The sequence below is a fragment of the Onychostoma macrolepis genome, chromosome 24, assembly GCF_012432095.1.
Source record: "Onychostoma macrolepis isolate SWU-2019 chromosome 24, ASM1243209v1, whole genome shotgun sequence".
NCBI classification, from domain to species: domain Eukaryota; kingdom Metazoa; phylum Chordata; class Actinopteri; order Cypriniformes; family Cyprinidae; genus Onychostoma; species Onychostoma macrolepis.
The window spans coordinates 9,034,969-9,051,921 of NC_081178.1; the positions used below are offsets into that span (position 1 = coordinate 9,034,969).

The window sequence follows — 16,953 nt, forward strand, 5'->3', positions numbered from 1 at the left end:
AATATTGCAGTTTTTGGGCCATTTTGTTTTAGCTTTGAAAGGTGGGCTTTGTCTTAGACTTAGACTTAGTTGAATCGACATCTCACAGCCAAATCCCATACTACATTCCTCTGTGGCCAATATCTTGTTTAATGGCTTTCATCTTCTTGCTACATCTTTTCTTGCCTCTTTTAAGTCTTTATCTAATCAATTTTTAAAAATGTTATAAAATATATTGAAATTAAATGTTAAATTAAAAAATATGTAAGAAAGAAAATCTCCTTTCTTTCTTTTTCTTTTCTTTTCTTTATTTCTTTGTAGCACTTGCATTTCAGTAAAACATTTCAAATTATTTATGTGGAGAAAAAAGTATTTTATTTAATTTTTTCTGCCAGCAGTTACATTTTAGTAAAACATTTTTAATAATGTCAATTAAAAAATATTCTAAAATATATTGTCAATTTTTAATTTATTTTTATTTAATTAATTTTTTTCTAGCACTTGCATTTCAGTAAAACATTTGAAATTATGTGGAGAAAAAAGTATTTTATCTTATTTTAGTAAAACATTTTTTTAATGTCAGTTTATTTTTTTTTCTAAAATGTCAATTTAATAATAATTTAATAATTATTTATTTTCTATTTATTTTCACATTTCGGTAAAATATTAAAAACTGTTTTAAAACATTAAAACTGTTTATATATTATAAAATATTGTAAATTTTGAAATTTATTTATATTTATTTAGTCTGTCTGCACTCAGTATGCTGTTTGAAATCAACCATGTTTTTTGTTTTTAATGACATTTTTTAATTTTTTATTTACCTTTTTCTTTGTCTTTTTTACTGTTAAACATGCAAAATATGACACTTTGTCTGTTGCCAGATAGCAGAATGAATCAGTAAGTGAATTAGTCTGACTTTTACAGATGTATCAGTCTGTCAGTAATTGCCGCTGAAAGGTTGAATCTCTCATTATTTTTTTATTTTTCTTTAGTTTTATGAACATTCAGTCAATTATGCAGTTCAGACTTGTACAGGTGAAATCAGTTTTACTTCAGAAGATCCTAAGCACCATAAGTTAAAAACGAATACCTAGATAGAGTTGAGCGTGTGAACTTGAAACAAATGTTTAAGAACATACAAATGTCTCTTTGTATAAATAAATGTTATTAATTAATTATAGAAGGGATTTCACAGGTCCGAACCAGCATTTATGACTGAGATCTCTATCTGTGGGACTCATATTTGGACCATTAATAAAGTGTATTTGTCCGCCTGTCCGAAAGAGTGTGTCTCAAGGCAGTCCGCCAAGAATCCTGCAATAACTTTCATTAATGCGAATACAAACATTTCATAGTAAATATTTGAGTCTGGTATACAGCTCACCCTGTGATTCGAGCCTGTGTAAACGCAGAGAGGAAAGCATAGCTCTACTGTCTGTTATTTAACAGTGTTTGGAGTTCACCAGAGGTGAGTTACAACTAAATGACCTTTGCATTATATTTTGTTATGATTATGGCTCAAGATGCCTTTTTCCTGTATCAGTTTAGCTGAGGGACTATATAATGGTGCCTGAATTAGGATAGATTGTGTGTAGGGAAATAATTGAATGCCTCCAGGGTCTGCGAAACACAAATACGTCTCCTTGATCAGCGCGTCTGTTGGATAAACACTTCGGCTCCCTGGGCTGCGAATTTTCCTCGTTGGATGGAGAGAGACAGATAGTGTTTACAGCAAGAACAATGGGCCGTGCAATCACAGAAACATGAAAACACACTCTCACACACACTGCATGTACTGAGAGACACACAAACCCTCTCCAGAGAAAATTACCAATTCCTATATACATAATCAGATTGACTGCAGGTCTGGAATTCTGCTGTTTCATCTGGTTGAAAGGAAAAACAGAAGAAATTCTGATGGATGGGTCACATTATAGTGTGTCTTTCAACGTTTGTCCAACCTTTGGATGTTTTTCTCTCATTAATGAAGATGAATTGGTACGGTGCAGCTGAATGCTGTGCTCTTCATATGGGTTGTTTTTTATGTGCTCGAATGTTGCTCTTTCATAGCTCAGGAGATCTCTGTTGGTATTTTTTTTTTTTTTAATTTGGGATTTGTTCAGAATTACCTTTTTAAAGTGTTTAGACTAAGAATTTTTGTCCAGTAGTGGTGGATAAAAAAAAAAAAAACTGCCAAAAAATCTGCTATATTTATTTAGAGGGAAGGCCCAGAATATCATAAAGACTGTCATTTACTCTCCCTCATGTCATTCCAAACTCTGTGACGATTAGATGTTATGAGAATGTTGGGAACCAAACTATTTTGTTCCCATTGACTTCCATTGTTTTTTTTTTTTTTGTCTATATGCAAGTCAGTGGGAACTAAAACCAACTTTCTTCAAAATATTATCTTTTGTGGTCTGCAGAAAAAATAAAGTAATTTAAGTTCACAATGGCATGAGGATGAGTAAATAATGGTAGAATTTTAATTTTTGGGAGGACTGTCACTTTAAAGTCGGGCTCTTTTGACTTGACAGAGAGTGATCTAGAGCCACAGCCCTAGCAACCATCTACAACACCCCCGTTTCACACTGGCCTTACGCACATTCACTACAGAAAATAAATTTTGATTTTATTATTTATTAATATTTGTTTATTATTATTATTATTATTAGTTTAGTTAGTTAGTTAGTTTATCATTTGAAATTAGATTTTTATTATTTTATGTATTCACATTTGTTATATATATTATTTTTTTTATTACAAAGTACAGCTGCGGAAATATTAAAATAAACGTGGAGAGCATAGATTAATTCTTTTGAATTTTTTTGATTTTGAATTTTTTATTTTAATGCACCAAGATGATTTTTGTTTTATCTTTCTTTTAATACTGTTTTTAGTTATTTTGTTTTACTTTTTATTTTGTTTATTAATAATTTTATTTATTAATATTTATTTATTATTTTAAATGTACATTATTTTAAATGGTTTGATTTGTATTATTTTACTTATTCATTCTTATTTGTTAATATCTTAATTTGGGGAATTTTATCATAGATTTTAATCTATTTTAGTAATATATAATAATTATGAGTTTTTTATTTTCAGTTCTTATTTACACTTTAGTTTAGAATTTTTAAAATGTTTTTATTTTTTTATCTTTGGCTTATAATATATAATTTTATACATTTTTCAACTTTTACTTAAAGTTAATATAAAGTTTTCATTGTATTTAGTTGCCAAAGCAACATTTTTCATTTTAAATATTTATACTTTATTTCAGCTTTATTTTAATTAACAAAAGCTTTTTTTATGGTTTTATCATTTTTATTTGACTTTATTTAATTATTTATTTGAAAAAATATATATGAATATTCATTCATTATTTTTAATTATTAGAATTTTGTTATTTCATTTATTCATATTTGTTATTAATGTTGGTTTTTTTAGGGATTTGTATTTGGGTTTTTTGATTGAAGGTGTCATCATCGGAGTAATTAGAGTTTTGAAATCTCTTCTGAGGAACAGCAGGGTTGTTTTCTCAGTTTGAGGAGTGTAAAACCTCATTAAAAGACTCCATCTGCTATCCATGTATTTTTATTGTTGTCTAGGAGAAACATAGATGTCAAAGTGATCTCAACTGTGATTTTTCTCTCCTACAGCGTCCTTCACGCGCACACACACCCTCCCAAACTTGCTCTCTTGCTCAAAAACACAGATCAGATTTGCAAACCCTTGCAGAAAAAACACTTCCTTTCTTTGCCCAGTGGCCCTCAGATTGATGCAAGACATTCTTTCCAGAAACATCCCTTTATTTTGCTCTTTTCTGCTTGTCGTCTCCCTGTCTGGCCAAGCTAGCCCTCCGAAGTGAATTAGTGGATCTTGCTTAGGAACTGATAGTTTGTGGAGGACTGAACTTCCGTTTTGCTCCTCTGCAATCTATGTATATGTACACATATATGCACTGTCAATCACGGCTTCTCTAAAAAGAACGAAACCCAAAACGCCACTTGGCAGCTTTTCCTCGAGGGTTTATCTGGAGTAAAAGCAAAAAAAACCCACACGCATGAGGACGTGCACTCGCACACACTTTGGTGGTGTGTCAGCGGCCCCCAGCAGGACTGAGTGGACTTTATGAAGTACCCAGCAGGCCCTGCAGTGGGGGAGAGAGCTTCTCTCTGAAGCACAAAGAGGGGTTTGTTCTGCTGAAGAGGCTCTCTGCCTCGACAGCCTCCTCAGAAGCTTGGCAATCCAGCAGTTTTACCCTCGTTTCCTACATCCACCTCTGTCCATCTCTCTTGCTGCTCTTCAAACATTTACTATTGCTCATCCTTCTGCTAAACAGATGATAAATGGACAAAAAAATTCTTATAGACCAGAATCAGAGACTTTTGGTTTGGCTCTTTTTACTTAAAGCCATTAAGCATCCACCCTAGCAGCATTATAGCGCTCTCTCATGACACCCTAGCACAGGGGTGTCCAATCCTGCTCCTGGAGGGCCACTGTCCTGTAGAGTTTTGCTCCAACCCCAATTAAACACACCAGAAGCAGCTAATTAAGGTCTTACTAGGTCAGGGGTTTTCAAACCCCCTGCCCTGCACATTTTGTATGTCTCCCTCATCTAACACACCTGATTCCACTCATCAGCTCATTAGTAGAGACTGCAAGAACTAAATTGGGTGTGTCTGATTAGGGAGACATACAAAATGTGCAGGGCAGGGGTGCCTCCAGGACAGGTTTGAAAACCACTGTACTAGGTAAACTAGAAATGTCCAAGCAGGTGTGTTGAGGCAAGTTGGAGCTAAACTCTTCAGGATGGTGGCCCTCCAGGACCGAGTTTTGACACCCCTGCCCTACCATCACACACATCTCTGCTGCCACCAAGATGCTCCTGTCGGTCACGGATCACGGAAAGTGAAAGTGAAACTTAAATCTGTTGCAGGGGTGGTTGAATTTATTCACGCATGTTAAAAATATTAAAAGCTTCTTTCTTTTCACATTCTTATTTACAGTATTTCTTATTTACTGTATTATTAGTATTATACAGTATAAGTTTTTTAATTTTCAATTTATTTAAATTTTAGTGATGTTATATTTTTTAAAAATCTTTGTGTAGCATATGTATATATGTGTGTGTACATATATATATGTATGTATGTATATACATGTATGTGTGTATATAAACTTATACTTAAAGTTAAAATGAAGTTTTTATTTTAGTTAACTGTCAATGTGACATTTCTCATTTAAGTTTAGTTTATTTTGTTTTAGCTTTATTTTATTTCAGCTTTATTTTAATCTAAAATCTGTCACATTTTATAGTTTTAGTAAACATTAACAACACTAATCTTATGATTACTTTCATTGCATTCTTTGAAAATTTTTATAGCCGTGGTAAAAATCTAGTTTGCCTTTTTGTTCTGTTTTTTAAGCCTGTTTTTCTTTTCATTAACCTTCACTCCATCCATCCCTTCAACCCCTTCAATCGAGGTAGAGGAATGTTTGTTGAGTTCTCTCTCTCTTTCTATCCTTTTCTCTCATGCTCTCTCTCTCTTTGTGGGTCAAGGATGAAAGGGCCCTTCATATTAAGAGCCTGTGATACAATCCTGTCACTCAGTCATGTCAAAGCTCCCCTCAAACTCAGTTCCTCCACTTTCACAGGAGCGAGAGAGAGGGGGGCGAGAGAGCCCGCATACCTGCGCGAGACCCTTTCCAAACACACACAGGACAATCTCAATGGATTTTGTTGTGCTCTGTACACGTCGCCCTGTGAAAAGGTTATTTTAAGCTGCCATGCGTATACACTCACGTCCCGGTGAAACGACCCACACACATCGCTGTGTACACACACCCCTCCCCCTTTCCACGCCGCTGAAGAAACTCCTGTGAAGCCCCTTCAATACAAGCACAAACAGGGTCTTATTCAAACCCAGCAACGGCTAGCTAGAGATACTGACCCTGGTATTGACTGATGGGGGAGAAAGCAAGGAGAAACTGTAAAATTCATCAGGGTGACTTTGTGATTTACTGCACCGGAGGCTGTCTCGCCATGATTCCTGCAGGGTCTGGAGGAGACACTGATGTCTAAAACAGCTGGTGGCCCTCTGCTACACGAGCCCCGGATGAAGGTCCTTGTTTGAGTTGCATCTCTGAGCTTTGTGTTCTGACAACAAGCAGTCGGTGTGATGCGGTGGAGGGGTTTCATTCACCAGCATCTCATGAGAACCATAACAGAGAGGGTTTGTGTGCTGGCGGTGGCGCTTTCTTCCTGTGGCGCACCAGTTGGACCTGATGGCTCTATTTCTACCGCGTTGACTGCGGTGCAGCCATAAACAATGCCCTAAACTGTTTGTTTAACCCAGTGTCAAAATATAGGCCTATCAAAAGTGGATCAAAAATCAAGTCAAGCCGCTTTTATTTGTATAGTGCATTTCACAATACACATTGTTTCAAACATGTTTTAAAAAGCTCTACAGAAAATCGTGCTGTCAGCGTTTAAAAATATCGTAATATCTTCATGCCATTAGTGTACACAAAATGTGTATATATACTCACACATATACATACACACACATATATATATATATATATATATATATATATATATATAATACAATATAATTTATATATATATATATATATATATATATATATATATATATATATATATATATATATATATATATATATATACACACACACACACACACACACACACACACACACACATTTTGTGACTATATAAACAACCAAGCAGTTGAGATTTGTTGTATAATAGTATATATCACTTTACGTGGTTTTACGTATGAATGGAAGTGCGAGTGAAGTTCTACACTGTTTCAGAAAAATACTGGCACTTGTATTTGTCAGAATAATTCTGTAAAAATACAGCAAAAATGTAAACATTTACAAAATAAATGGTTAAATTAGTTTAAAACTGTAATTTACAAAAAATAAATGATATTTTAAATGTAAAATCTAACAGTCATTTTCTGCTGAATTAGCAAGGCCATGCTGCTACTAAAATCTGTTTTGTGTTTACCTGTTTTACCAACTCTGATGGTAAAAAGTAAGCCACATGATGATTCAAAGTTCATCACAAGTAGCTTGTCCACAAACTGAGGTAAATACTAATATGTAGAAGGTGCACAGTGTCATGCGCACAAATGCAAAACACCATTGTTTTAAACCATGTTTTAAACAACATGAGCTGTGACAAAACCCTAATATAGATAACTAATAACAAACGTTATTAAGAATTACAATTATTTAATTTAATCAAAATATGAGCTGTCACAGGGAATTCTGGGAATGCCAGTTTGAGTTTTCAGTGTAAATTGTAATAAGATGAATTGTTCTTTCACTTCCACAAACTCTACATTCAACAGTATTTTAGTGTGAAATTACATGAAATGTAAGGTTAGATCTGTTAGTTTTTCCTTGTGTGTGTATATAGTAAGGGAACTCACGGTAAACAATTAACAGTTTTTACTTTAGCATTTTTACAGTTAAAGTAGTCTTTTCTTTTTTTTTTTTTTAACAGTGTGCTTATCCACACACACATATAAATAATAGCTTTAAGTGAGTGTACTGTATGTATGCAGATAAAGATGGGTGTACTATATCCTTTAAATATATTGCTCGGTGTTAATATAGATACGATATTTGATATAAACAATTGCACAGTTGAGATTTGCTATATAGTATGTTACTTGAATAGAATACAATGAAGAGAATGCAATCGGTAGCTTTGTGATTAAAGTGTGTAATTCCATCTCTTAAGCATATACGTGTCTTATTACCAATGCATTCCTGTTTTTCTGCTATTTTCTCGTAGCCCCTAGAATTTTCTTTGCTTAGCCTTGCATTACCTGATGGAATGAGAGGGCGGAGTCAGCATTGTGTTACTGTTTGATTGACTGCTTTCTTCACTTTTTTTGAAAATTTTTAATTTTTTTTTTTTTTTCTGCCTCAGGGCCTGCTGAAGTTCCCATGATGTCACCGAACGGTTCCATTCCACCAATCCACGTTCCTCCTGGCTACGTCTCCCAGGTAACCGGCAGGAATGGGACAGGGCCATGCGTTGGGGTGGCGAAACCTCTCCCGCACAATGAGGATGTGATTTCACTCCTCATAGGCGAATATCCCTTTCTTGGAAACATGTTTACAAAGTGTGATTCTAGTATGCAGCAGTCAAACAAACAACAGAAGAACAGGCGCAAAATTCCAAGTTGTTCATCTTTACGGAGCCGTGTCAGGACAGAGTTTGCTAAAGGTCGGCGGCAGTGACATTTCAGTAGAAAGGTCAAAAAACTCTTGCAGAGAGGGCAGGAAAAAGGCTTTGAGTTGTGGGTGTAATAAATCAGTGGGGGGGTTATAATGGCACAAAGGTCACTCGTGTAAATATGATTCATTAGCGCATTCCACCCGAATGTGAAGGGCAGGACCAGCACACCAGTTTCTCTCTTTTACCTTCCCAACAAGATGGAAGCTTTTTAGCACAAGTGCATCAAAATGAAGTAATAATAATGCTCATTATGTGTGTAATTGTTGCTTTGTTGCCTCAGAAAATGATGGGAAATGTTGTTTTATTGCACAAGCATGTGGCCTCATAAACATCAGTTTTTATTTACCTCTACACAGAATCCATGTGAACTAAATGTACAGTCAACATAAAATATTGTTAAAAAGTTTGTGGTCCGTAAGATTTTTTTTAATGCTGTTGAAAGACATTAAAAAAAAAAAAAAAAAGCATTTATTTGGTCAAAAAGACACACATTGTGAAATATTATTACAAATTAAAAGTTATTATAATGAATTAAAAAAAATGTCAGGATTATTTGATGAATAGAAAGTTCAAAAGAACAGCATTTATTTTAAATGTAAACCTTTTTTAACATTATAAAATATCTTTACTGTCACTTTTGATTAATTGAATGCATCCATGCTCCATAGATGTATTATTTACTTAAAAATCTCACTGACCCCGAATTTTTAAATGGTATTTAAACATATTACCTAATAAATAATAATGTGCCGTACCTTGATACTATTTATGAGTTAATTACCTGTCCAGATATGCTTGAGTCACAGTGTTTTGATATTATGATTTAAGATTTATTTTTAATGTTATTGAATAAATCCAGAAATTTAGTTTGTAGACCTTGGAGATTAATTAATAAAATTAATAATTGATTTAAAAAAATACTACTTAATCCTAAAATGAACGTATTAAAGGAACACTCCACTTTTTTTGAAAATAGGCTCATTTTCCAACTCCTCAAGAGTTAAACAGTTGAGTTTTACCGTTATCGAATCCATTCAGCTGATCTCCGGGGTCTGGCGGTAGCACTTTTAGCGTAGCTTAGCATAGATCATTGAATCTGATAAGACTGTTAGCATCTCGTTCAAAAATGACCAAAGAGTTAAAACTTGACTCTTCTGTAGTTACATCGTGTACTAAGACTGACTGAAAATGAAAAGTTGCGAATTTCTAGGCCGATATGGCTAGGAACTATACTCTCATTCCGGCGTAAGACCAGATGCTAACGGTCTAATCGGATTCAATGATCTATGCTAAGCTACACAAAAAGTGCTACCGCCAGACCCGGAGATCGGCTGAATAGATTGTTCCTTTAACAGTTTCACATCAACTGTTAGAACTAAACTTGATTAAAATTATTTTAAAAATGAATTTGTTGATGTAAGCGATTGTTGGTTCTCCTGAAATCACTGTGATGTTCAAATTTTTTTTTGCTTAATTTATGAGCACAAATGATTATTTGACATAATGTCTTTGCACGTGCCAGAATATGCAAACTCAAACATAAATTTGTGCTTGTTTTCCCCACATGTCAGTATTTATCTCTGGACAAAGTTTTCCCTCTGGTTTAAAGTGGAAAAGTTTATTGGTATTGGCCATCATTTTTAATTATAAATATTGAGTGAACACTTTGTAAACACATTTTTGTGTACTGTTTGCCAGAAAACACCACTCATCACTGCATCTTCAATCACATTACATCAATTGCGAACTAAAAAATATGAACCTCACAGGGGGGCTTGAAGGTACATGCTGTGTAAGTGTTTTAATAGCTCACTGCTTGAACCAAGAACATTTTGCCGGCAGATCCAAACATTTCTTTCCTGCAGTAAAAGCATTTTTTGTTTTGAGCAGTTTTCTGCTGTCGTCACTAACCTCACCTTCTAACCTTGGGTGACCAAGCTGGTCAGCGCTGGTTATAAGTTGATTCTCTCATGTGAACTGCACCAGCAGATCTGTGATTCCTGTAAGCGTCTTCCATGCATGCATTCCTCCAGTGGAATGTACTTGATAGCCATTTACTTTTGCATTCCTGCCCTTTGTTTAAAGTGGCACTGAACGTCTGTGGTTGCCTCGTAACTGCTGGCACGTTAGATCCGGTGTTGTTTGTTGGGTGGGGCCCTAATAGCTGACGTCAGAGAGCCTGTGAGGTTGGGAATTGTTTGGCTTGACGTCTGTGGGTGTTTGTATTTTCAGGTTCTGGAGGACAACACTGGCGTGCGGAGGGTTGTGGTCACGCCTCATTCTGAATGTTACCCTCCGAGTTACTCTCCGGCTCTGTCCCCGAACCATCACATTCACCCTCCATACCTGACGCACCCACACTTTATTCCGGCTTCACATACGTCATATTATCCTCCAGTCAGCCCCGGTGACGTGCCACCACACCAGTTCTATCAGCACCGACTGCCACCCATCTACCCGGAAGGTAAGCTTCATAGTTCACTGTAGACTAAAGGTCCTGGTCTTATTCATTTATTTAAACACATACTTCAGTGAGGATGGGCAACCGTATCTTTGTACTGAATCATAACACTGTCCTAACCAACCTCGGTATGAAAGAGAAATACCACACAAAGCTATGAAAACGTTCGTTACCAGTGAAAAGTTGGGACATGCTTGACTGAATATTTCTTGTAGTTTTAAGGAATTATTTTCTTATTCTTAAATGATTGAAATCCTTTTTGTAGACTAACATACATTTTAAACTAAATATGAAATATAATAAATATTTTTCTATATATATTTTCTATTTTTTTATATATATAGTTATAGACAGTTTGTGTGTAATATGTATGTATATGTATTACTACAGTATATTATGTATACTGAATATGAGCTGAATATGTACTGAATATGAAATATACAATTATATTAAATTATTTTAAATATATGAATTTCTTGGCTGTACTAAAATTAATTCATATGTATGCACATTACTACACAAAATTAGATTTGTAGACGAATAAAAATTGTGTAGTGAATATAAAAATATTACATTTTTATATATTATAACATTCAAGACTTTTTACATTTTTATGTATTATATTTGTACTTTTTTATTAAACTACATTTTAAAATATTTTAAGAATTTTTAAAAACAGTTTAAGAAAGTTTAGCTTAATTTTAAGAAAATTAAGCTAAAATACTTTGAGTAATATATTAAGTTTTATTTAACATTATTGTGCTTATGTATACACAACGCTGCTTAAAACACTTTTGTAGACTAGAATTTATGGGTATTGTATATTGAATTTTGTAAACTAAATTTTAAAATACAGTATAAAGTATATCAGTAATTATGTTTTACATAAGCACTAAAATTTTAAGCAAAGCAACATATATTTGTGTATGCAGCGCATTTGCTTTCTACTTTCCATAGTGTAATTCCGATCTTTGTCTTATCTCAGAGATCATCCCGCTGTATAATGTCTCCACTTTCATGGGTCATGAGGAGTACTGTAAACCTCCACCCAAGAAGCTCAAACAGCCGGTGGAGCGTACAAGTCTAAGTCAGGTGACCAGCCCGCTGTCCAACAGCTACAAGAACACCACGGCCTGCACCACCACTGCTAACGGCTACGGCAAGAGCCACAGCAGCCCTGGAGGAGGAGGAGGAAGCCCTGGCAACAAGAGGCCAGATCGAAGAGCCAGAGGAAGCCCCAAACACTCAGACACTGAGCCACAGGGTGAGCCAAGTCGAATTTAAAACACCTCTAATTTAAGACCCGTCTCGCTGATTTTGTTCTCATGTCTCTCATACATGTGGCAACAGCTGAGAGCCAAAAAAAAAAAAAAAAGAATATTTCTAGTGTCAGCTGGACTCAAATAAAAGCAGTCAGAGCTGCTGACTCTGTTGAGATGAGTCAACAATCTTGTCCACATCTGTTGACTTTAAAGTCTCATTTCCATGAAGCTTTATGGGTCCTTACCTCTAAGCCTTTGTTTTTGAGCTCTTATATCAGTGTCAGCATTTTACTCTTAGTGTGACACACATACACATTGGGTAAACAGTAGATAGTGCAGGAAGCAAGTGTAAATGTAGAAGAGTGCCCACTACTGGTGCAATACAGTCAGTCGCTTGAATGAAATAGGCTGTGAATAGCATACTAAAAGTACTATTACTGCTGCTGGAGTATATAGTTGTGCAGTACCGTTCAAGTCAAGTCAAGTTGAGCTTTATTGTCATTCCGCTACATGCGGGGGCATACAGTGGAACGAAATGTCGTGCCTCACAGGACCACGGTGCTACATAAATACAGGCATACAGCAATGAAGTAAAACAATATAAACCTATACACAACTATCCTACTGATAGATTTGACTCTTTATATACTATATATGAAAAATGTTTTACCTATACATAAACTAAAAAAACAAGCAATACAAACTATACGAGTGCTTCAGATAAATACTGTGCATGTGCGAAGAGAAACATTGTGAGTCAGCAGCTGGCTGGGGAACAGTGCAGGATGATTTGTAGTGCATGAGCATGTAAACATATATATATTACTGAGTCTTTTGTGGGATTTGTATACACACAGCAGTGTGTGTGAAAAGTGTCAAGTGCGCATAGAGGAGGAGATGTTTGGGGTCAAATGTTTGGGGTCAGTAATATTTCTATTTCTTATAAATGCTGTTCTTTTGAACTAATCAATGATTCATCAATGAATCCTGCAAAAAATAAATAAATAAAATAAAAATCAGTTTCCACAAAAATATTATGCAGTTAGCACAACTGTTCCCAATACCGATAATAATAAAAAATGTTACTTGAGCACCAAATCATAATATTAGAATTATTTTACCATATTTTTCCTTATTTATATAATTATTTATAAATTCCCTTCTTGGCTTATTTGATCAAACTAAAAGGTCAGAACTTAATTAATCAATAATAATTAATTAAAATAATTTATTTCCAAAATGTGTCATTTAAAAAAAATCTTTTTTAATATTTTGGTAAAATGTTTCTTATTTTTATTTAGTGTCATTTATTACAACAAAACTCTAAATGTTTATCTTTAACTGTTGTTTTAATAGATAATGATACTATAACAATTCATGTTTAGGCTTAATTTTCTGACTGATTTTTTTTAAAAAAAAAATCAGTTTAAGAAGACATTTGTTGACTCGTACTATGCTGGTTATGCTATAGGGTTTTATGTCTTTTATAGTTTTATTTTGTGTTGTTCAGTCTTTCTCATTATTTTCACTGCAGCATTTATTTAGCTGTTAGGAAGAATCAGTTCTTAATTACCAATCTTAGTACAGCACATAGTATACAGTAAGCTTGAAGAATACCAAAACGGGATGTAGCTGTTCTGGGATCAGATCGTGGATGAATGTGGAACACATGTTGCATGAGACGCATTAGATTCCATAATTCTCTGTATCATCGTTTCCTTTTCTTTCATCATTCCTTTGAAAACAGCTCACTCTGTCTCGCTGTTTTCCTCTTTGTTCTTTAATGTCTTATCTTACCCTGGTCTTTGTTCTTCTGAACCTTTGGTTCCCATGCCTCTGTGTCTGTGTGTGTTAAAGAGAGAGAGAGTGTGTGTGTGTGTGTGTGTGTGTGTCTAAACCACAGTACATAATGAGAGACAGATCTCTTCCTGTCTGAAGTGACAGCACAAGGCTGGTCCGTGTTAAAATGAACAGGGAAAAGCACAGCAAATTAAATCAAGAGATGAGAAGACGAGCTGTTCCTGTGGGGAATGTCTGAGAAGATGCTCCGATCTGGATGAAATGCATGACATCAGATGTTTAGACTTGGTCTTCAGCCTCCAGAGGTGTTCAGGGCTTTGCTGTGGCTTGTCAACAAACTACTCATAATTTAAACTAGTTAAAGCACAGTCTAGCTATCCTTTTGAAAAGTTAGCACAGTTTGAAAATCAGGTGTCTGTGAGATTTAGTTTTTTATGTTTTTGAAAGAAGTCTCTATGCTCACCAAGGCTGCGTTTATTTGATTAAAAATACAGTAAACACAGTAATATTGTGAAAAATTATTCCAGTTTAAAATAAATCTTTTTCTATTTGAATGTATTTTAAATGTATTTTAATCCTGTGACCGCAAAGTTGATTTTAGCAGCCATTACTCCAGTCTTCATTCTAATATACTGCTTTGCTGTTCAAGAAGCATTTATCATCAATGTTGAAAATAGTTGTACTAATTTATTTATTTTTTGTTAAAATCATAATACTTTTTTTCCAGAATGAGCTCAATGAATATAATGTTCAAAAGAGCAATGCATATTTGAAACATAAATCTTTTGTAACAGTATGTCTTTACTGTCACCTTTGCTTAATTTAATATGTCCTTGCTGAATGAATTATTAATTTCTTTAAAAAGAAATCATACTGACCCAAAACTTTTGAACGGCGTATGCGTACTATATGATGCAGAAATATAATATATGCTGATTTGGTGCTTAAGAAAAATTTCTTCTTCTTATAAATGTTTTAAACGGCAAAAATTCAGAAGAAAAAGCCTTTATTTGATACAAAGAATTGATATTTTGTGTTTATTGTCAGTTTCTTATCAATTTAATGCATGCCTGGCTGCTAAATAAAATTAGTTTCTTTCTGAATTAATTTAAACAGATTTCTTTTTTACGTTTAATTCCACCAATTAAACAAGACAACTCTGTGATTTATTTAAAATGACAATTTAGAAGAAAATGCCATTTTGTTAAATAGAACGTCAATTTTAAAATAGTTGCAATTATTAGAAAAAGTTAGCAGAAATATTGTCAATTACCTTTTTAGTCATTTATATATACAGGCTTCCACTGGTAAACATGCGCAGTACTATATTACAAACATTTGTGACATTTATCAGTTTTCTACTGAAATGTAGTTTGTAGTTGACATCACTTTACTTCTCAAAATTGTTTTCCAACACTGTTGTGACTCCTTTGAATCCAATGAGTAATTCAAGACCACTTTGACCTGTTTTTAATCCATACATGGAGTGGAATCTCTCATTTTTCCACTCTTTTCCCTCTTCCTCTAATAAAATAAAGAATCCACTGAAAACATCCTCTATATCTCAATCCCAACAACATCTTATTGGGGGAAAACCATGGAGGTCAGTGTAGGGTCATGTTGCCATGACTTCATCGCAGTGATGACTCATTGCAGGAGCCCCTCGGGCCCCATAAGAGCCAGACCTATGAACCTCACTCCCTGACAGACACTTTCCGACCCGGCTCAGGCCCAAACCGACAGCCCCATCCATCAAGACGTCTCTATCGCCTCAGATCTGTGTCTCTGTCTGGAGATGCTGAATTTATGTTCTCTATATTTCTTTCTCTATGCAAACAAGCATGGAGATGTTACAGACACACACACACTCTGATTTATGACTGATAGGAGACGGACGGCTACATTTAATGTGTTTTCTGTGCAGATCATGATGTGGACACGAGACGAGTTCAGGCTGTGCCATCAGGAATGGACAAGCCGCAGGTGAGTGATTTTAAATCATGTCATCTCACAAATCTCCTTTCCGCAGACGCTTCAGCGAATCAAAAACCACCAATGTTGCCAGTTATTGTTTTATTTGTCCTGCAGGATTATTGCTCCACTATAAATATTCTATTATTTGGAAAACATTACATGACTTTTTTTTTTTTGCATTAGGGATAAAAACAAACACCAAACGCTAATTTTTAAACTATTTTAAACATTATGAATGACACCTCAAATCCCACAGGCTTGTTAAGGAGACTTATTGTTTCCTCTCTAAACAGATGTGTGATTTTTGCATGGTGGATGATAAAATTGGAAAGGGAAATCATATAAACTTGATTTGAGTCTAGGGATCAGATTATCATAGAGTAGGGTGACCAATGACCATACATCCTTTTTTTTCATATTTGTGGAAGGTAATGACTGAAAAGTAGTTTGACCAATAGCGTGCAGGTATTATACATAATCGACCAATCGTGGTGTGCGAGAAGGTGGGATCTACAGAGAATGAACAAAGCAATGCACACACATACAGTATAATGTATGAGTAGTGTAGAAAAACATTTTAGGTGATTTGGAAATCCCGGAAAACAAAGGTGAATTATCATAGCGGACTTGGCAACCATCCAGAACACCCTAGAAACCTCATAATAATGTGTTAAACCCACTCTGCACTTAGCAACCACATAAGGACTCCTGAAACATGAGGATTGTAATTGTTTAGAGATGGTCAGAACGAAGCATTTCCGTTTCTGTTCACGAGGGGGCAGCAGCTGTTAATGAATGGCTTAATGGTTCATTGATTGGTCACATCAATATGTTTTTCTCATCTCTGCAACCGATTTCATAATCTCCGTCTCTTTCTTTGAGTGGGAACGCGTGTTATATATTCGTTTAGGCTTTAAAATGTGATATTAATATACAGGAGACCAAAAAAGAATATATAGAATGTTGATTATTAAAGAATATATATTGAAAATTAGATTGCTTTAGATGTGGCATTTAATTAAAGAACACAAAAAGAAGGTTTTGTTAAGTTTCAAATTGTAAAACAATAGTTGCACGGTTCAAAATGAAGATTAAAAAGCATTTGGACATGTTCTGGTTTTCAGATGTTACTGAAAGAATTGTGAAAACTGATGACATATATCCACCTTTGGGAGCAGTTAGTTATA

The 16,953-nt window shown here is 34.7% G+C and overlaps 1 protein-coding gene across 1 annotated transcript in view; it reads left to right on the top strand.

The window, feature by feature from the left end:
* Positions 1-16,953, top strand: part of fndc3bb (fibronectin type III domain containing 3Bb) — a 63,725-nt gene that overhangs the window by 21,089 nt on the left and 25,683 nt on the right. The window contains exons 4-7 of the mRNA XM_058765369.1: positions 7,958-8,034; positions 10,502-10,733; positions 11,716-11,994; positions 15,717-15,775. Of these exons, the coding sequence (XP_058621352.1) occupies positions 7,958-8,034; positions 10,502-10,733; positions 11,716-11,994; positions 15,717-15,775 (647 nt within the window). The remainder of the gene's footprint in view (positions 1-7,957; positions 8,035-10,501; positions 10,734-11,715; positions 11,995-15,716; positions 15,776-16,953) is intronic.